Source organism: Haliotis rufescens, unplaced genomic scaffold, assembly GCF_023055435.1.
Source record: "Haliotis rufescens isolate VD_foot unplaced genomic scaffold, xgHalRufe1.0.p SCAF_12, whole genome shotgun sequence".
Taxonomy (NCBI): domain Eukaryota; kingdom Metazoa; phylum Mollusca; class Gastropoda; order Lepetellida; family Haliotidae; genus Haliotis; species Haliotis rufescens.
Genome location: NW_025963802.1, coordinates 23820687 through 23838863, shown reverse-complemented (window position 1 = coordinate 23838863; position 18177 = coordinate 23820687). Strand labels below are relative to the sequence as shown.

At 41.3% G+C, this 18177-nt stretch overlaps 1 protein-coding gene across 6 annotated transcripts in view; it reads right to left on the bottom strand.

Annotated features, from left to right (window-relative positions):
* The window catches only part of LOC124111698 (LIM domain-binding protein 2-like), a 58795-nt gene extending 44702 nt beyond the window's left edge, over positions 1-14093 (bottom strand). For 4 of the 6 annotated variants that reach the window (XM_046471459.2, XM_046471460.2, XM_046471465.2 and 1 more), the window contains exons 1-2: positions 13846-13983; positions 2962-3081 (exon numbers count right to left, since the gene is read on the bottom strand). In XM_046471459.2, coding sequence (XP_046327415.1) covers positions 2962-3081; positions 13846-13901 — 176 coding nt within the window. In that variant the 5' untranslated portion in view covers positions 13902-13983. The other 2 variants (XM_046471462.2, XM_046471464.2) reach the window with 2 other exon arrangements.
* Positions 14094-18177: the final 4084 nt, after the last annotated feature.

The window sequence follows — 18177 nt, the reverse complement described above, 5'->3', positions numbered from 1 at the left end:
GATGGTAAACTGCAATTTGTGTAACCATGGCAACACCACCCCAACCCCTCCTTGCTTATCATGAGGTAGCTTCAGACCCTCCACACTGTCTTTATCAACATATTAACCATGTTCACCTGAAATCCATACAAAATGATTATATCAGTCACATCACCATAACAGCAAAAACTCTCAAAAGCATCGTCTTGATTTGGTTGGGACCTGAAAGTGATTAGGGACAAATACTCCTAAGTGTGTGGAACTTAGGGCAAGTACACATGATCAGTGTACTTCAGTACAGGTAAACTGAACAAGTATATGGGACATGAACATCATGAAAGTGTGTGCGATACATACACAGTAAACCACAGCAGGACTCATGGCGTGTGCGATACATACACAGTAAACCACAGACAGGACTCATGGCGTGTGCGATACATACACAGTAAACCATAGCAGGACTCATGGCGTGTGCGATACATACACAGTAAACCACAGCAGGACTCATGGCGTGTGTGATAGACTCAGTAAACCAAGGAATCATGGCGTGTGTGATAGACACAGTAAACCATAGACAGGACTCATGGCGTGTGCGATACAGACACAGTAAACCATAGACAGGACTCAAGGCGTGTGCGATACAGACACAGTAAACCATAGACAGGACTCATGGCGTTTGTGATAGACACAGTAAACCATAGAAAGGACTCATGGTGTGTGCGATACAGACACAGTAAACCATAGACAGGACTCATGGCGTGTGTGATACAGACACAGTTAACCATAGACAGGACTCATGGCATAATGATACAGACACAGTAAACCATAGACAGGACTCATGGCGTGTGCGATACAGACACAGTAAACCACAGACAGGACTCATGGCGTGTGTGATACAGACACAGTAAACCATAGAAAGGACTCATGGCGTGTGTGAAACAGACACCGGAACTATAGACAGGAATCATGGCGTGTGTTATAGACACAGTAAACCATAGACAGGACTCATGGTGTGTGCGATACAGACACAGTAAACCATAGACAGGACTCATGGCGTGTGTGATACAGACACAGTAAACCTTAGACAGGATTCTTGGCGTGTGCGATACAGACACAGTAAACCATAGACAGGACTCATGGCGTGTGCGATACAGACACAGTAAACCATAGACAGGACTAATGGCGTTTGTGATAGACACAGTAAACCATAGACAGTACTCATGGTGTGTGCGATACAGACACAGTAAACCATAGACAGGACTCATGGCGTGTGTGATACAGACACAGTAAACCATAGACAGGACTCATGGCATAATGATACAGACACAGTAAACCACAGACAGGACTCATGGCGTGTGTGATACAGACACAGTAAACCATAGACAGGACTCATGGCGTGTGCGATACAGACACAGTAAACCATAGACTGGACTCATGGTGTGTGCGATACAGACACAGTAAACCATAGACAGGACTCATGGCGTGTGTGATACAGACACAGTAAACCACACACAGGACTCATGGCTGTAGTTTGTTACTTGGGACTCCCTCACTATGCACAATATAATCCAGTTAAGGACTGACTGTGTATTTTTTCAGGTTATTGAGCATGTTGAGGTTTGAATCGAAAAGCCCATGTGCAAACTGTTACGCGGATTCTTACAAAAGTTTGCACATTGTTTTTTTTATTCATAACTCAATGAACCGAAAAAAATACACAGTCAATGCTTAAAACATATATAATTTGACAAAGAAACATGTTTTATCTACAATATTTTAACCCCAAAGTTGTATATATCACAGCAGACAAAAATGATGACATTGATAAACATTTCAGGTGTTGGAATACAGACTGGCATGACAGGAATCAGGTGATTGTTTAATTTATGCACATAACTTGACATGCCTATACGCCTACAAAGTCAGCAGCCAATCAACGGAGAGTAGGATCAAAACAATGTTCATTGGACCTGCCAACCAAGGCAAATGGTGAGAATAAGTGCAACAGAAAGACTGTAACGAACCAGAACAAATATGTCCGGGAGAAGGCAGCTGTTTCAAATAACATGGTCAGTTACTGCCAGATTCAAACATAACGTCCCTGAGAACGTGAAGACACACTTGGAAAAATGTGGGTTAGAATGGCGTAGTGGGCGTGGCTTAATTGGGAAATGAATGCAATAACACGTGACCAATTCAGCTAATCAGAACGATTCAATGAACACAACGAATATTTAATTATTCAAGTATGCAGAAACTTGGATTGAACATATCATGTATGTTTGAAAGAACTGGGGAAAAATGATTCATATCAATTTCAATCTCATTAAAATCAGATCTTAGTTCTTGCTACCGCTAAACAAAGATCTGAGGACATCCCATTTAGGGTTCACGTCAGAACGACCTCAATTTTGGGGCATTCTCATATTTAGTAACAAAATAACTTTGACAATCTAATAAACATGTTTCACAGTGCTTGAAAGAATGCAAGCAGTCTTGTGACATACACCACGAAAACTGGTCACATCACCTTCTGGACATCTCAGAGACACTTTAAAAAATGTCAATTGATGTGAGATGGTTTGACATTGCTTGTAATAAATGTGCAGGTGAGATGACAGTTGATGATTTGAAAATAATTTTAGTTTTATCAATATAATCAAGGGTTTCAACAATAGGAGGTGACAATGTTGATATGCTGCCAACTAGGTTTGTAGCGGTTATGTTTAGTTGTGAACTTGAAAAGCTAATTACAACGCATTTTGCAATATTTGACTGTCAAAAATGCTAGGGTTGGGTAGGGGTGGCTGTGTGGGTGGTGGTAGGTGTAATTAAACCAGTCATAACTAATTTATTTTAGCGAGTAGAATGGACCCTATTCCACCTGTCCAGGTTTACACTTGTATCAACAGCAAGCAATCATCACCAGGTTGCTGTGGCAAGCGGGTACGTAGGTGTGAGAGCGAAGGAGAGTGCACTCACCCCATGCCGTGTTCCCGGTCCATGGGACTGGGCATCGGCTGGGAAGGCATCCTGGGAGGGGGGAGTCCCGGTAGTCCGTCCAGAGTGACTGATCCGGTCTTGTCGTGCATCAAAATATGCCTGCAAGAAGCAGAAGAAGGAGATGTTACACCATCATGTAGACAGTTTACTACTTTCACTGCAAGCGTCTAACATACACGGGTAACAGCAACACACAAGGGGAATGGTAGTAAACTGGCTGCCTGATCAAGTCTCACATGAGCCAGTGTTGTCGAGCTAGTCCACTCATCAAACGACTGTTAGTTGGCCTGAATGGAAAAGTCAAAATATATGTGAGCATGCATGTTAAGCAATACTAAATAACCACAAAAACAACGTTTGAACAACCACTCAGAGTATATTGATCACCACATGGGCAGCATAATCAATACAGTCATATAATGGGCCAGTCATACTCCACCTTAAGCATGTTAAGATAATGCATACTATTACAGACCTGGAGTTCAAAGGAGCTGATTCCAGACATTTGACAACAGGTCTCTACATCATGAACTACCCACCCCCTACCCCACTTCCCTTTATCATGAACTACCTGTCCCCTCCCCACTTCCCTTTATCATGAACTACCTGTCCCCTACCCCACTTCCCTTTATCATGAACTACCTGTCCCCTCCCCAGTTCCCTTTATCATGAACTACCTGTCCCCTCCCCAGTTCCCCTTATCATGAACAACCTGTCCCCTACCCCACTTCCCTTTATCATGAACTACCTGTCCCGTACGCCACTTCCCTTTATTATGAACTACCTGTCCCTTACCCCACTTCCCTTCATCATGAACTACCTGTCCCCTACTCCGTTTCCCTTCATCATTAACTACCCATCCCCTCCCAACTTCCCTTTATCATGAACTACCTGTCCCTTACCAAGTTTCCCTTCATCATGAACTACCTGTCCCCCACCTCACATCCCTTTATAATGAACTACCTGTCCCCTCCCACTTCCCTTCATCATGAACTACCTGTCCCCTCCCCACTTCCCTTTATCATGAACTACCTGTCCCCCACTTCACATCCCTTTATCATGAACTACCTGTCCCCTCCCCACTTCCCTTCATCATGAACTACCTGTCCCCTTCCCACTTCCCTTCATCATGAACTACCTGTACCCTCCCCACTTCCCTTTATCATGAACTACCTGTCCCCTCCCCAGTTCCCTTTATCATGAACTACCTGTCCCCTCCCCAGTTCCCTTTATCATGAACTACCTGTCCCCTCCCCAGTTTCCTTTATCATGAACTACCTGTCCCCTACCCAACTTCCCTTCATCGTGAACTACCTGTCCCCTCCCCAGTCCCCATTATCACGAACTACCTGTCCCCTACCCCACTTCCCTTTGTCATAAACTACCTGTCCCCTCCCCACTTCCTTTCATCATGAACTACCCACCCCCTACCCAGTTTCCCTTCATCATGAACTACCTGTCCCCCATCTCACATCCCTTTATCATGAACTACCTGTCCCCTTCCCACTTCCCTTCATCATGAACTACCTGTCCCCCACTTTACATCCCTTTATCATGAACTACCTGTCCCCCTCCCCACTTCCCTTCATCATGAACTACCTGTCCCCCACTTCACTTCCCTTCATCATGAACTACCTGTCCCCTTCCCACTTCCCTTCATTATGAACTACCTGTCCCCTCCCCACTTCCCTTTATCATGAACTACCTGTCCCCCTGCCCACTTCCCTTCATCATGAACTACTTGTCCCCCACCTCACATCCCTTCATCATTAACTACCTGTCCCCTCCCCACTTCCCTTCATCATGAACTACATGTCCCCGCCTCACTTCCCTTTATCATGAACTACCTGTCCCCTCCCCACTTCCCTTCATCATGAACTACCTGTCCCCAACTTCACATCCCTTTATCATGAACTACCTGTCCCCTCCTAACTTCCCTTCATCATGAACTACCTGTCCCCTCCCCACTTCCCTTTATCATGAACTACCTGTCCCCTCCCCACTTCCCTTCATCATGAATTACTTGTCCCCTACCCCACTTCCCTTCATCATGAACTACCTGTCCCCTCCCCACTTCCCTTTATCATGAACTACCTGTCCCCTCCCCACTTCCCTTCATCATGAACTACCTGTCCCCTCCCCAGTTCCCTTTATCATGAACTACCTGTCCCCTCCCCACTTCCCTTCATCATGAACTACCTGTCCCCTACCCACTTCCCTTCATCATGAACTACATGTCCCCCACTTCACATCCCTTTATCATGAACTACCTGTCCCCTCCCCACTTCCCTTCATCATGAACTACCTGTCCCCTTCCCACTTCCCTTCATCATGAACTACCTGTCCCCTCCCCACTTCCCTTCATCATGAACTACCTGTCCCCAACCTCACTTCCCTTTATCATGAACTACTTGTCCCCCACCTCACATCCCTTCATCATTAACTACCTGTCCCCTCCCCACTTCCCTTCATCATGAACTACCTGTCCCCTCCCCAGTTCCCTTCATCATGAACTACCTGTCCCCCACCTCACTTCCCTTCATCATTAACTACCTGTCCCCTCCCCAGTTCCCTTTATCATGAACTACCTGTCCCCCACCTCAATTCCCTTCTTCATGAACTACCTGTCCCCTCCCCACTTCCCTTCATCATGAACTACCTGTCCCCCACCTCACTTCCCTTCATCGTGAACTACCTGTCCCCTACTCCACTTCAATTCATCATGAACTACCTGTCCCCATTCCACTTCCCTTCGTCATGAACTACCCACTCCCTACCTCAAGCCCCCTTATTATCTGTACCCATATTCAAATTGGATGTAAATAAATTCAACTCATAAGAAACAAGCTCTAAAATAACAAGACTTATGAAACAGTGAACACAATGAAGTGAGTGAATGTTGTTGTAAGCAAAAGTGAGAAAAGCAAAAGAATATTTTAGCAATATTCCAGCAATATCACAGCAAGGGACACCAGAGATGGGCTTCACACATTGTACCCATGTCGGAAATCGAACCCGGGGTCTTTGGTGTGACGAGCGAATGCTTTAACAACTTGGCTACCTGACCACCCTGTTGCATGCATCAGTTAAATTTCCCTGCGAGTTGGGTTTATGCTGTTTAAACAGTATTTCAGTTATATCAAGGTGTGGGAGGAAAGCTCAAAATGATGCAGGTCTCAGATGTTTACCACTTTGGTGAAACCATAGAGCAGGGTTATGATGCTGACAAACCTAGATACATAACTGGGTGCAAAGAGACACACATGAAGCACCTCATGGCCTTGTCTACCTGTGTAGAGGGACACATGAAGCACCTCATGGCCATGTCAACCTGTGTAGAGGGACACATGAAGCACCTCATGGCCTTGTCTACCTGTGTAGAGGGACACATGAACACCTCATGGCCTTGTCTACCTGTGTAGAGAGACACATGAAGCACCTCATGGCCTTGTCTACCTGTGTAGAAGGACACATGAAGCACCTCATGGCCTTGTCTACCTGTGTAGAAGGACACATGAAGCACCTCATGGCCTTGTCTACCTGTGTAGAGGGACACATGAACACCTCATGGCCTTGTCTACCTGTGTAGAGAGACACATGAAGCACCTCATGGCCTTGTCTACTTGTGTAGAGAGACACATGAAGCACCTCATGGCCTTGTCTACCTGTGTAGAGAGACACATGAAGCACCTCATGGCCTTGTCTACCTGTGTAGAGGGACACATGAAGCACCTCATGGCCTTGTCTACCTGTGTAGAGAGACACATGAAGCACCTCATGGCCTTGTCTACCTGTGTAGAGAGACACATGAAGCACCTCATGGCCTTGTCTACCTGTGTAGAGAGACACATGAAGCACCTCATGGCCTTGTCTACCTGTGTAGAGGGACACATGAAGCACCTCATGGCCTTGTCTACCTGTGTAGAGAGACACATGAAGCACCTCATGGCCTTGTCTACCTGTGTAGAGAGACACATGAAGCACCTCATGGCCTTGTCTACCTGTGTAGAGAGACACATGAAGCACCTCATGGCCTTGTCTACCTGTGTAGAGAGACACATGAAGCACCTCATGGCCTTGTCTACCTGTGTAGAGGGACACATGAAGCACCTCATGGCCTTGTCTACCTGTGTAGAGAGACACATGAAGCACCTCATGGCCTTGTCTACCTGTGTAGAGAGACACATGAAGCACCTCATGGCCTTGTCTACCTGTGTAGAGGGACACATAAAGCAGCTCATGGCCTTGTCTACCTGTGTAGAGGGACACATGAAGCACCTCATGGCCTTGGCTACCTGTGTAGAGAGACACATGAAGCACCTGATGGCCTTGTCTACCTGCTACGATCAAGTCCAGTAATTCAAGCCTAGTTCGGCAAGGGCGGAAACTGGACTTTTAAAGTCAGTTAACTCTCTTGCCTCGGGAAGATGTGTCTACCTGTGTAGAGCCGCACATCAAGAACTAATGGCCTTGACTACATAATGTACCAGTGATTATCTTAGCCTCATGTACATAATGTACCAGTGATTATCTTAGCCTCATGTACATAATGTACCAGTGATTATCTTAGCCTCATGTACATAATGTACCAGTGATTATCTCAGACCTCTGTACATGATGTACCACTGGTTATCTCAGACCTACCTACATAATGTATCACTGGTTATCTCAGACCTCTGTTCATAATGTACCACTGGTTATCTCACACCACTGTTCATAATGTACCACTGGTTATCCCACACCTCTGTACATGATGTACCACTGGTTATCTCAGACCTCTGTTCATAACGTACCACTGGTTATCTCAGACCTCTGTACACAATGTATCAGTGGTTATCTCACACCTCTGTACAAATTGTACCACTGGTTATCTCAGACCTCTGTACACAATGTACCAATGATTATCTCAGACATCTGTACACAATGTATCAGTGGTTATCTCAGACCTCTGTACATAATGTACCACTGGTTATCTCAGACCTCCGTTCATAATGTACCAGTGGTTATCTCAGACATCTGTTCATAATGTACCACTCGTTATCTCAGACCTTTGTACATAATGTATCAGTGGTTATCTCACACCTCTGTACACAATGTATCAGTTGTTATATCAGGCCTCTGTACATAATGTACCACTGGTTATCTCAGACCTCTGTACATAATGTACCACTGGTTATCTCAGACCTCTGTACATAATGTACCACTGGTTATCTCAGACCCCTGTACACAATGTACCACTGTTTACCTCAGACCTCTGTACATGATGTACCACTGGTTATCTCAGACCTCTGTACATGATGTACCACTGGTTATCTCAGACCTCTGTACATAATGTACCAATGGTTATCTCAGACATCTGTACATAATGTACCACTGGTTATCTCAGACCTCTGTACATAATGTACCAGTGGTTATATCAGGCCTCTGTACATAATGTACCACTGGTTATATCAGGCCTCTGTACATAATGTACCACTGGTTATCTCAGACATCTGTACATAATGTACCACTGGTTATCTCACACCTCTGTACACAATGTACCACTGGTTATCTCAGACCTCTGTACATAATGTACCACTGGTTATCTCAGACCTCTGTACAAAATGTATTTCTGGTTATCTCACACCTCTGTACATAATGTACCACTGGTTATCTCAGACGTCTGTACAAAATGTATTTCTGGTTATCTCAGACCTCTGTACATAATGTATCACTGGTTATCTCAGACCTCTGTACATAAAGTACCACTGGTTATCTCAGACATCTGTACATAATGTACCACTGGTTATCTCACACCTCTGTACACAATGTATCAGTTGTTATCTCAGACCTCTGTACACAATGTACCACTGGTTATCTCAGACCTCTGTACACAATGTATCAGTGGTTATCTCAGACGTCTGTACACAATGTATCAGTTGTTATCTCAGACCTCTGTACATAATGTACCACTGGTTATCTCAGACCTCTGTACATAATGTACCAATGGTTATCTCAGACCTCTGTACACAATGTATCAGTGGTTATCTCAGACGTCTGTACATAATGTATCAGTGGTTATCGCAGACCTCTGTAAATAATGTACTACTGGTTATCTCAGACCTCTGTACATAATGTATTTCTGGTTATCTCAGACCTCTGTACACAATGTATCAGTGGTTATCACAGACCTCTGTAAATAATGTACTACTGGTTATCTCAGACCTCTGTACATAATGTACCAATGGTTATCTCAGGCATCTGTTAATAAGGTACCACTGGTTATCTCAGACCTCTGTACACAATGTATCAGTGGTTATCTCGCACCTCTGTACACAATGTACCACTGGTTATCTCACACCTCTGTACACAATGTACCACTGGTTATCTCAGGCCTCTGTACATAATGTATCAGTGGTTATCTCAGACCTCTGTACATAATGTACCACTGGTTATCTCAGACCTCTGTACATAATGTACCACTGGTTATCTCAGACCTCTGTACATAATGTACCACTGGTTATCTCAGACATCTGTACATAATGTATTTCTGGTTATCTCAGACCTCTGTACATAATGTATCAGTGGTTATCGCAGACCTCTGTAAATAATGTACTACTGGTTATCTCAGACCTCTGTACATAATGTACCAATGGTTATCTCAGGCATCTGTTAATAAGGTACCACTGGTTATCTCAGACCTCTGTACACAATGTATCAGTGGTTATCTCGCACCTCTGTACACAATGTACCACTGGTTATCTCACACCTCTGTACACAATGTACCACTGGTTATCTCAGGCCTCTGTACATAATGTATCAGTGGTTATCTCAGACCTCTGTACATAATGTACCACTGGTTATCTCAGACCTCTGTACATAATGTACCACTGGTTATCTCAGACCTCTGTACATAATCTACCACTGGTTATCTCAGACATCTGTACATAATGTATTTCTGGTTATCTCACACCTCTGTACACAATGTACCACTGGTTATCTCGGGCCTCTGTACATAATGAATCAGTGGTTATCTCAGACCCCTGTACACAATGTACCACTGGTTATCTCAGACCTCTGTACATGATGTACCACTGGTTATCTCAGACCTCTGTACATAATGTACCACTGGTTATCTCACACCTCTGTACACAATGTACCACTGGTTATCTCAGACCTCTGTACATGATGTACCACTGGTTATCTCACACCTCTGTACACAATGTACCACTGGTTATCTCAGACCTCTGTACATGATGTACCACTGGTTATCTCAGACCTCTGTACATAATGTACCACTGGTTATCTCAGACCTCTGTACATAATGTACCACTGGTTATCTCAGACCTCTGTACATAATGTATCAGTGGTTATCTCAGACCTCTGTACATAATGTACCACTGGTTATCTCAGACCTCTGTACATAATGTACCACTGGTTATCTCAGACCTCTGTACATAATGTACCACTGGTTATCTCAGACCTCTGTACATAATGTACCAATGGTTATCTCAGACCTCTGTACATAATGTATCAGTGGTTATCTCAGACCTCTGTACATAATGTACCACTGGTTATCTCAGACCTCTGTACATAATGTACCACTGGTTATCTCAGACCTCTGTACATAATGTACCACTGGTTATCTCACACCTCTGTACACAATGTACCACTGGTTATCTCAGACCTCTGTACATGATGTACCACTGGTTATCTCACACCTCTGTACACAATGTACCACTGGTTATCTCAGACCTCTGTACATGATGTACCACTGGTTATCTCAGACCTCTGTACATAATGTACCACTGGTTATCTCAGACCTCTGTACATAATGTACCACTGGTTATCTCAGACCTCTGTACATAATGTATCAGTGGTTATCTCAGACCTCTGTACATAATGTACCACTGGTTATCTCAGACCTCTGTACATAATGTACCACTGGTTATCTCAGACCTCTGTACATAATGTACCACTGGTTATCTCAGACCTCTGTACATAATGTACCAATGGTTATCTCAGACCTCTGTACATAATGTATCAGTGGTTATCTCAGACCTCTGTACATAATGTACCACTGGTTATCTCAGACCTCTGTACATAATGTACCACTGGTTATCTCAGACCTCTGTACATAATGTACCACTGGTTATCTCAGACCTCTGTACATAATGTACCACTGGTTATCTCAGACCTCTGTACATAATGTACCAATGGTTATCTCAGACCTCTGTACATAATGTATCAGTGGTTATCTCAGACCTCTGTACATAATGTACCACTGGTTATCTCAGACCTCTGTACATAATGTACCACTGGTTATCTCAGACCTCTGTACATAATGTACCACTGGTTATCTCAGACCTCTGTACATAATGTACCAATGGTTATCTCAGACCTCTGTACATAATGTATCAGTGGTTATCTCAGACCTCTGTACATAATGTACCACTGGTTATCTCAGACCTCTGTACATAATGTACCAATGGTTATCTCAGACCTCTGTACATAATGTATCAGTGGTTATCTCACACCTCTGTACACAATGTATCAGTGGTTATCTCACACCTCTGTACAAATTGTACCACTGGTTATATCAGGCCTCTGTACATAATGTACCACTGGTTATCTCACACCTCTGTACACAATGTATCAGTGGTTATCTCACACCTCTGTACAAATTGTACCACTGGTTATCTCAGACCTCTGTACACAATGTACCAATGATTATCTCAGACATCTGTACACAATGTATCAGTGGTTATCGCAGACCTCTGTACATAATGTACCACTGGTTATCTCAGACCTCTGTTCATAATATACCAATGGTTATCTCAGACCTCTGTTCATAATGTACCACTCGTTATCTCAGACCTTTGTACATAATGTATCAGTGGTTATCTCACACCTCTGTACATAATGTACCACTGGTTATCTCACACCTCTGTACATAATGTACCAATGGTTATCTCAGGCCTCTGTACACAATGTACCACTGGTTATCTCAGGCCTCTGTACATAATGTATCAGTGGTTATCTTAGACCTCTGTACATAATGTACCACTGCTTATCTCAGGCCTCTGTACATAATGTACCACTGGTTATCTCAGGCCTCTGTACATAATGTACCAATGATTATCTCAGACTTTTGTACGTAACGAACCAGTCGTTATCTTGAACCTGGGTATATCCGGACATTCGAGGGTCTCCACCAATAACAGACCCTGGTGTAGAATGTGCAAGAAATACTGAAAGAAAACAATTGCACACACTGTAAATCAGAAATAATTCAGACATTTACTTAACATGTCCTAAGCATAAGAAAAGATCAAAGCTTTCTAAGGCGTACACGGTTTACATGAAAAAAGACATCAGGTGTTTTGCTATCTTAAAAATGAGACCAACTGTCTTCTTTATCTTGGGAATGATTAAGTCTATGCAAAGCATCATGGTCCATATAGACAGAACCAATCAACATACTGCAGCACATACATGGGAAATAGCATTTTGTTACTGAATCTGACATGCATGCGTAATGATATAGTAATATGATCAATGGTCAAGTTGGTGATAGGTAGGATTTGTTCATTAACAGGCAACTACCATGGCTAGTACTGACAGATCATTCCTTAAACTTTGATATGTAAACACAAGTGTTTGGAAGCAAACTGACATGGTGATGATATGTAGTGAAGGTCTCACCCATGTTATTTGTGGGATTGTCTACTTTGTGGCGTCAATTTCTTTTCAGTCAAAAAGGCTTAAATAATATGACTTAGATACTAGTCATCTCTTCTAACCATGATAGCATATGTGATATTATGCATTGATAAAAGCTTAGGTAAGATAAAAGCTTAGATTAGAAAAGCTAAAGAAACTTGAACAGACTCAAGTTTGATGTAATCAAAGGCAGGAATAGACATGATGTCATGTAGATGAGATACTCTTATGGTTTGATTCCTTTCCAACCACAGACTTTGTACAAACTTTACAACCCTTTGCTTGCTACACATCTGCGTTGGGATGTTGATATTTATACAAAATCAAATCTCTCTATTCCTCAGTGTAACATTAATTACAAGTATGTCATGGCATGTACTGTCCAATTTTCAATGAATTTATAATGTAAATGGAGTTAATACTAGGATAATCTATGATGAAAATGTCACATTATTAAGTCTATAATAGATAAAGAATCTCAAACAGATGTGAGTCCTGCCTTTGATCCAAGCTTTACATAGTTATTGAGGTTGAAGTATAAACCTAAACGGGCCAGCGGTTATGCATCTGTCTCCAATGTGCTATTATTTGGACTCAAATTATACACAAATGGTCCTTGATATTTACATTAACATTTTATAACCAGAATTAACATAAATACAATCACTCGTTGTAAATCTAATACCCTACTAGTGAGTTGGTCCCACCCAACACTTTTCCATAATAACTTACTATACACGAGAATCCACACTAATATTGTTTTGGTCTTTGTGGATAGTGATAACTCACTGATCATATCAAGTAGGCTACTTCCTTATCGTAACCTTAGGGTGGCGTCGGTAGCCCATAAGACATCATCACCCTAGCTGCTGACCCCCCAGCCCCGGCCCGACCCCCGGGCTACACAAAGACGCTAGCTCGGCCTGTATCATCGGGTCACTCTCTCGCTGACCTTCCGGTAGATCTCTAAGCAACTGATAATCTACTGCTTTACGATTGTTTTACGCAGAACAAGAAAACAATGTTAGGTCGGGCGGTTGCGTAAATGTAAAACCTATCATGTCGGGTGGTCGACAGAGTTTCAAGGCCGTGGGAAAATTCGAAAAATCGTCAAAAATGGTGAAGACTCGACCATCACAACATGCGATTTTGTGATTGAACCTTGAATTTTGATTCGCAGCTAGAAACATCCTCGGGATCATTGGTGGTCGGTCCATTGTGCGATAACTCAAATCTGCAGCGGACTTTGTGGCCTCCCTACCCGGATCACCCTCCAAAATGACGATTTATACAAAATACTCACTGGAAAAGATGTGGATTTCCTGCTTCCAAATTGCTACGCGCAGTCGATCGCGATGGAGCGAGGGATGGCAATTGAGCTAAAAATAGAACATGAAAGAACGCTTTGCATTCTGGGGGCAAATCGGGTACACCGTCAGTCTATCTGGGGGATATATTTGACAAAGGAATAATACCGTGTTCACAGAGTAGATTTAATATTATAAATGTAAATAATATCTATCATTATATGTATTTTATGAGATCATGTTTGAGACAGTAGAATAAACAATGATGGCAAACACACGGAGTTTGAAACTGTTAACGAAAAAACTGACATGACAGAGGCCTCGTTCATCTCAAAACGGTATGCAAATTAGTCCAAAGCTCAACACAACTATTCTATATAAACATGATATAAAAATTCAGATAAAACCAAACACTTATGAGTAAATTTATGCGTCGCTTTTCCTGGGAAACTATTTATAACAAAAGTATGACAAACACACACATGGTTATATTTCACATTGTTAACTTTTTACTTGGGCAATATCAATTCTTATAACACATTTCCAGAGTCTCTTTTTTAATTGTGTGTCAAATGGTCTCGTTATTAATTTCATTGTATTAATTTCATATAAAACCACATCAAATATTTATGGCTGATAACATCGCTTGTTATACCAGCTTGGTGTGAATACATTTTAGAACAAAAGACGGAAGCTGCATTTATATGGCGACATCTGGCCATTTTCCTTTCGTTAATCAATATGAGGTGCGATTAAGAACAAAAAGTAATAGTTAGACTTTTAATTGGCCTTCTCTCTAACAACGTTCCCGTCTGTAGCTCGGTCAGGGCAGAACATGTCACATTTTCGCATCAATATCAAGTATTGTGTTTTGTTTTAATTAACGATATGACATCTCCAACCGATTTTTTGACAATATAATATATCGAAGATGTTTGATTAATGTATGTGACATGTGACTAGCATTGTCCACGAAATGAGTCGTTTGAACTGAAATGAACTATTGAAATGTCATGAATGATAACGGGAAATTCTGAGAGAGAGAGAGAGATTGTATATACAATCGTCTTCGATAAATGGTTATAAATCTGGTAGAATGAAACAAAGAATGCGACCGATAACTATCAAAACTATAAAAAATATATATACTATCTTTCATAATTATTGTTGTTATTAAAGGAAAAAATACTCGATGAAAACTGCACTGCTGTATCAGGGATGAAAATATTATAGCGCATAGAGTAATTTTGTCATGTTAACAATAAAGCAGATGTTTGTACATACACACATCCCTTAGTATTTTCTTGGATTGATTTTACAGAAATAGAAGATATTTTATTGGCGCTTCAGTCTGATTGCCTCAATTCTTGGGTATGCCAGGTAGAACCCATACAAAGTTTATATTAGATAAAGCTTCAATGCAGGTATTTCTTTGGACACTTATGTTATCTGCTTTATATGCGCCATGCAGATACAAGTATTAACCAAAGACATGATTGCATCGTGGCTTTTGGTTTTAAACCAGGAAAGTTGTAGCTGGGATTCCCTAGACTTGAGACAAGCCAGTAAATGTCTTGTTTATATAGGTACACTCCTTCATGTTAACTGACTCATTTCACTGTTAATTCTCTTTTGTATTTTTTAACATAAATTTCAAACAAAGGACTTTATCATAATTTGTTTACAATTTTCAATGTCAACAATATATAATGTTGTACACAATAACTATATATCTCATACTGTTCTACACTATAACCATGGAACTTATACTGTACACTTTAACCATATACATCATACTGTACAATATATTACCATATATCTCATACTGTACACTATAACGGTATATGTCATACTGTACACTATAACCATGTATTTCATACTGTACACTATACACTATATATCTTATACTGTACACTATAACGGTATATGTCATACTGTACACTATAACCATATATTTCATACTGTACACTATACACTATATATCTTATACTGTATACTATTTAACCATGTATCTCATACTGTATACTATTTATTCATGTATCTCATACTGTACACTATAACCATGTATCTCCCACTGCACACTTTTACCATGTCTCATATTGTACTCTGTAAGCATATTTGTCATATTGTGCACTATTTAACCATGTATCGCATAGTGTACATTATATAACCATATGCCCTATACTGTACATTATATAACGATGTATCTCACACTGTACACTATATCCATATATCTCATACTGTACTCTCTAACAGTATTTGTCATACTGTACACTATAACCATATATTTCATACTGTACACTTTATAACTATATATCTTATACTGTACACTATTTAACCATGTATCTCATACTGTACACTATAACCATATATCTAATTGTACACTAATTCATATATGTATATCATACTGTACACTATAACCAAATATCTCATTGAACACTATATTACCATATATCTCATACCGTACTCTATAACCATGTTTATCATATAATGCGTAGGTTTCTCGGCAGGATAAAGCCAACGGATAAAAACGATATCCGTTGGGGTCATATTCGGATAGAGATGCAAATATCAAAGGTCAAGTAGGGACTACTTTCAGTGTTTATAAACAAACATGGCGTCGCCCTTGTCATTCGGCGATCGAGTCATAATCTGGATAAACTAAAGGGATAATTGCTATAATTATAAAAAGAAAAGCCTAATATACTGACAATCAGTGTCCAACTGTGACGTAGCTAAGGAATTTTATAAGTTTTGGCAACTTTGGAGATATAAATTTCGAAACAATTTAGCGAGGGCACAAGGCCTAGCCAAGCGGGATCAGTAGCCATATCTGTGCTTGTAGATCTAGACCTCTGTGGCTTGAAACCTTTTCTACAAATTAAAATAGTTACATTTGGCCGAAATATGTTTGTATTGTTACCATGTCCGTTTTCTCGCTGTGTGTACATCTAACTGCACTTAACGTTAAGACAGGACAGGCCGACTGTCAGCAACGTCTGAACGTGGCCGTGAGGTCACTAGACTAGGGTTAGAGTAGCTCCCCTTTGACAAAGGCTCTCGCCAAGGCTCGCTAAATACAATGTTTATTCCGAATGCAGGATATTTACCATCCCCAAACATACTTGCGTGATAACCTCTATCTATCATATTGTACACTGTAACCATATGTCATTGTACACATATTACCATTTATTTCATACTGTCCACTATATAACCATATATCTCATACCATACACTATAAACATATATATCATACTGTACACTATAACCATATCTCATTGTACATTATATTACTATATATTTCATACTGTACACTATATAACCATATATCTCATACCGTACACTATAACCATATATATCATACTGTACACTATAACCATATATCTCATACTGTACTGTACACTATATAACCATATATCTCATACTGTACACTATAACCATATAACCATAATGCACCCATAAAGATCCGGGGTAGAACAAATCTTCAGTAACCCATACTTGCCATAAAAGGCGACTATGTTTGCCGTAAAGAGGCGACTAACAGGATCGGGTGGTCAGGGTCGCTGACGCATGTCATCGATCCCAATTGCGTGGATCGATGCTCATGATGTCACTCACTGGATTGTCTGTCCCACTCGATTATTTACAGACCGCCGTAATATTGCTGGAATATTGCTGAGTGCATCTTCCCGAGGCAAGAGAGTTAACTGACTTTAAAAGTCCAGTTTCCACCCTTGCCGAACTAGGCTGGAATTCCTGGACTCGATCGTAGCGCCACCAGTGGCTATTACCAGTTATGTCCCTTCTAAGCCTCTCCTATGGACCAATCAGATTCCACTTCTCGTATCACTTGCATTTGCTTCGCCACGTCAGGAGACCTGATCGATAATCAAGATCTATATTGTGATAAAACGGGTCTTGCATCAAATCACGTGAGCACCTTGATTAAAAACATGAAAAAATTTGGTAATCATCTGTTGACAACGAGTTTGCGGTGCACACATGCTTTGCAAATCCTGCAATAGACCGTAATCTGCATGGCAGTTTACGAACCATTTCGTTGCGCGATTTAGATTGGACTATGCATAGACTCTTCTTTGATAGGCATTTAGAAGTTGGAGTACTAACTAAGGATAAGAATTTATGGACGAACAACTTCTTTATTACAATTAAGAGCGACGTT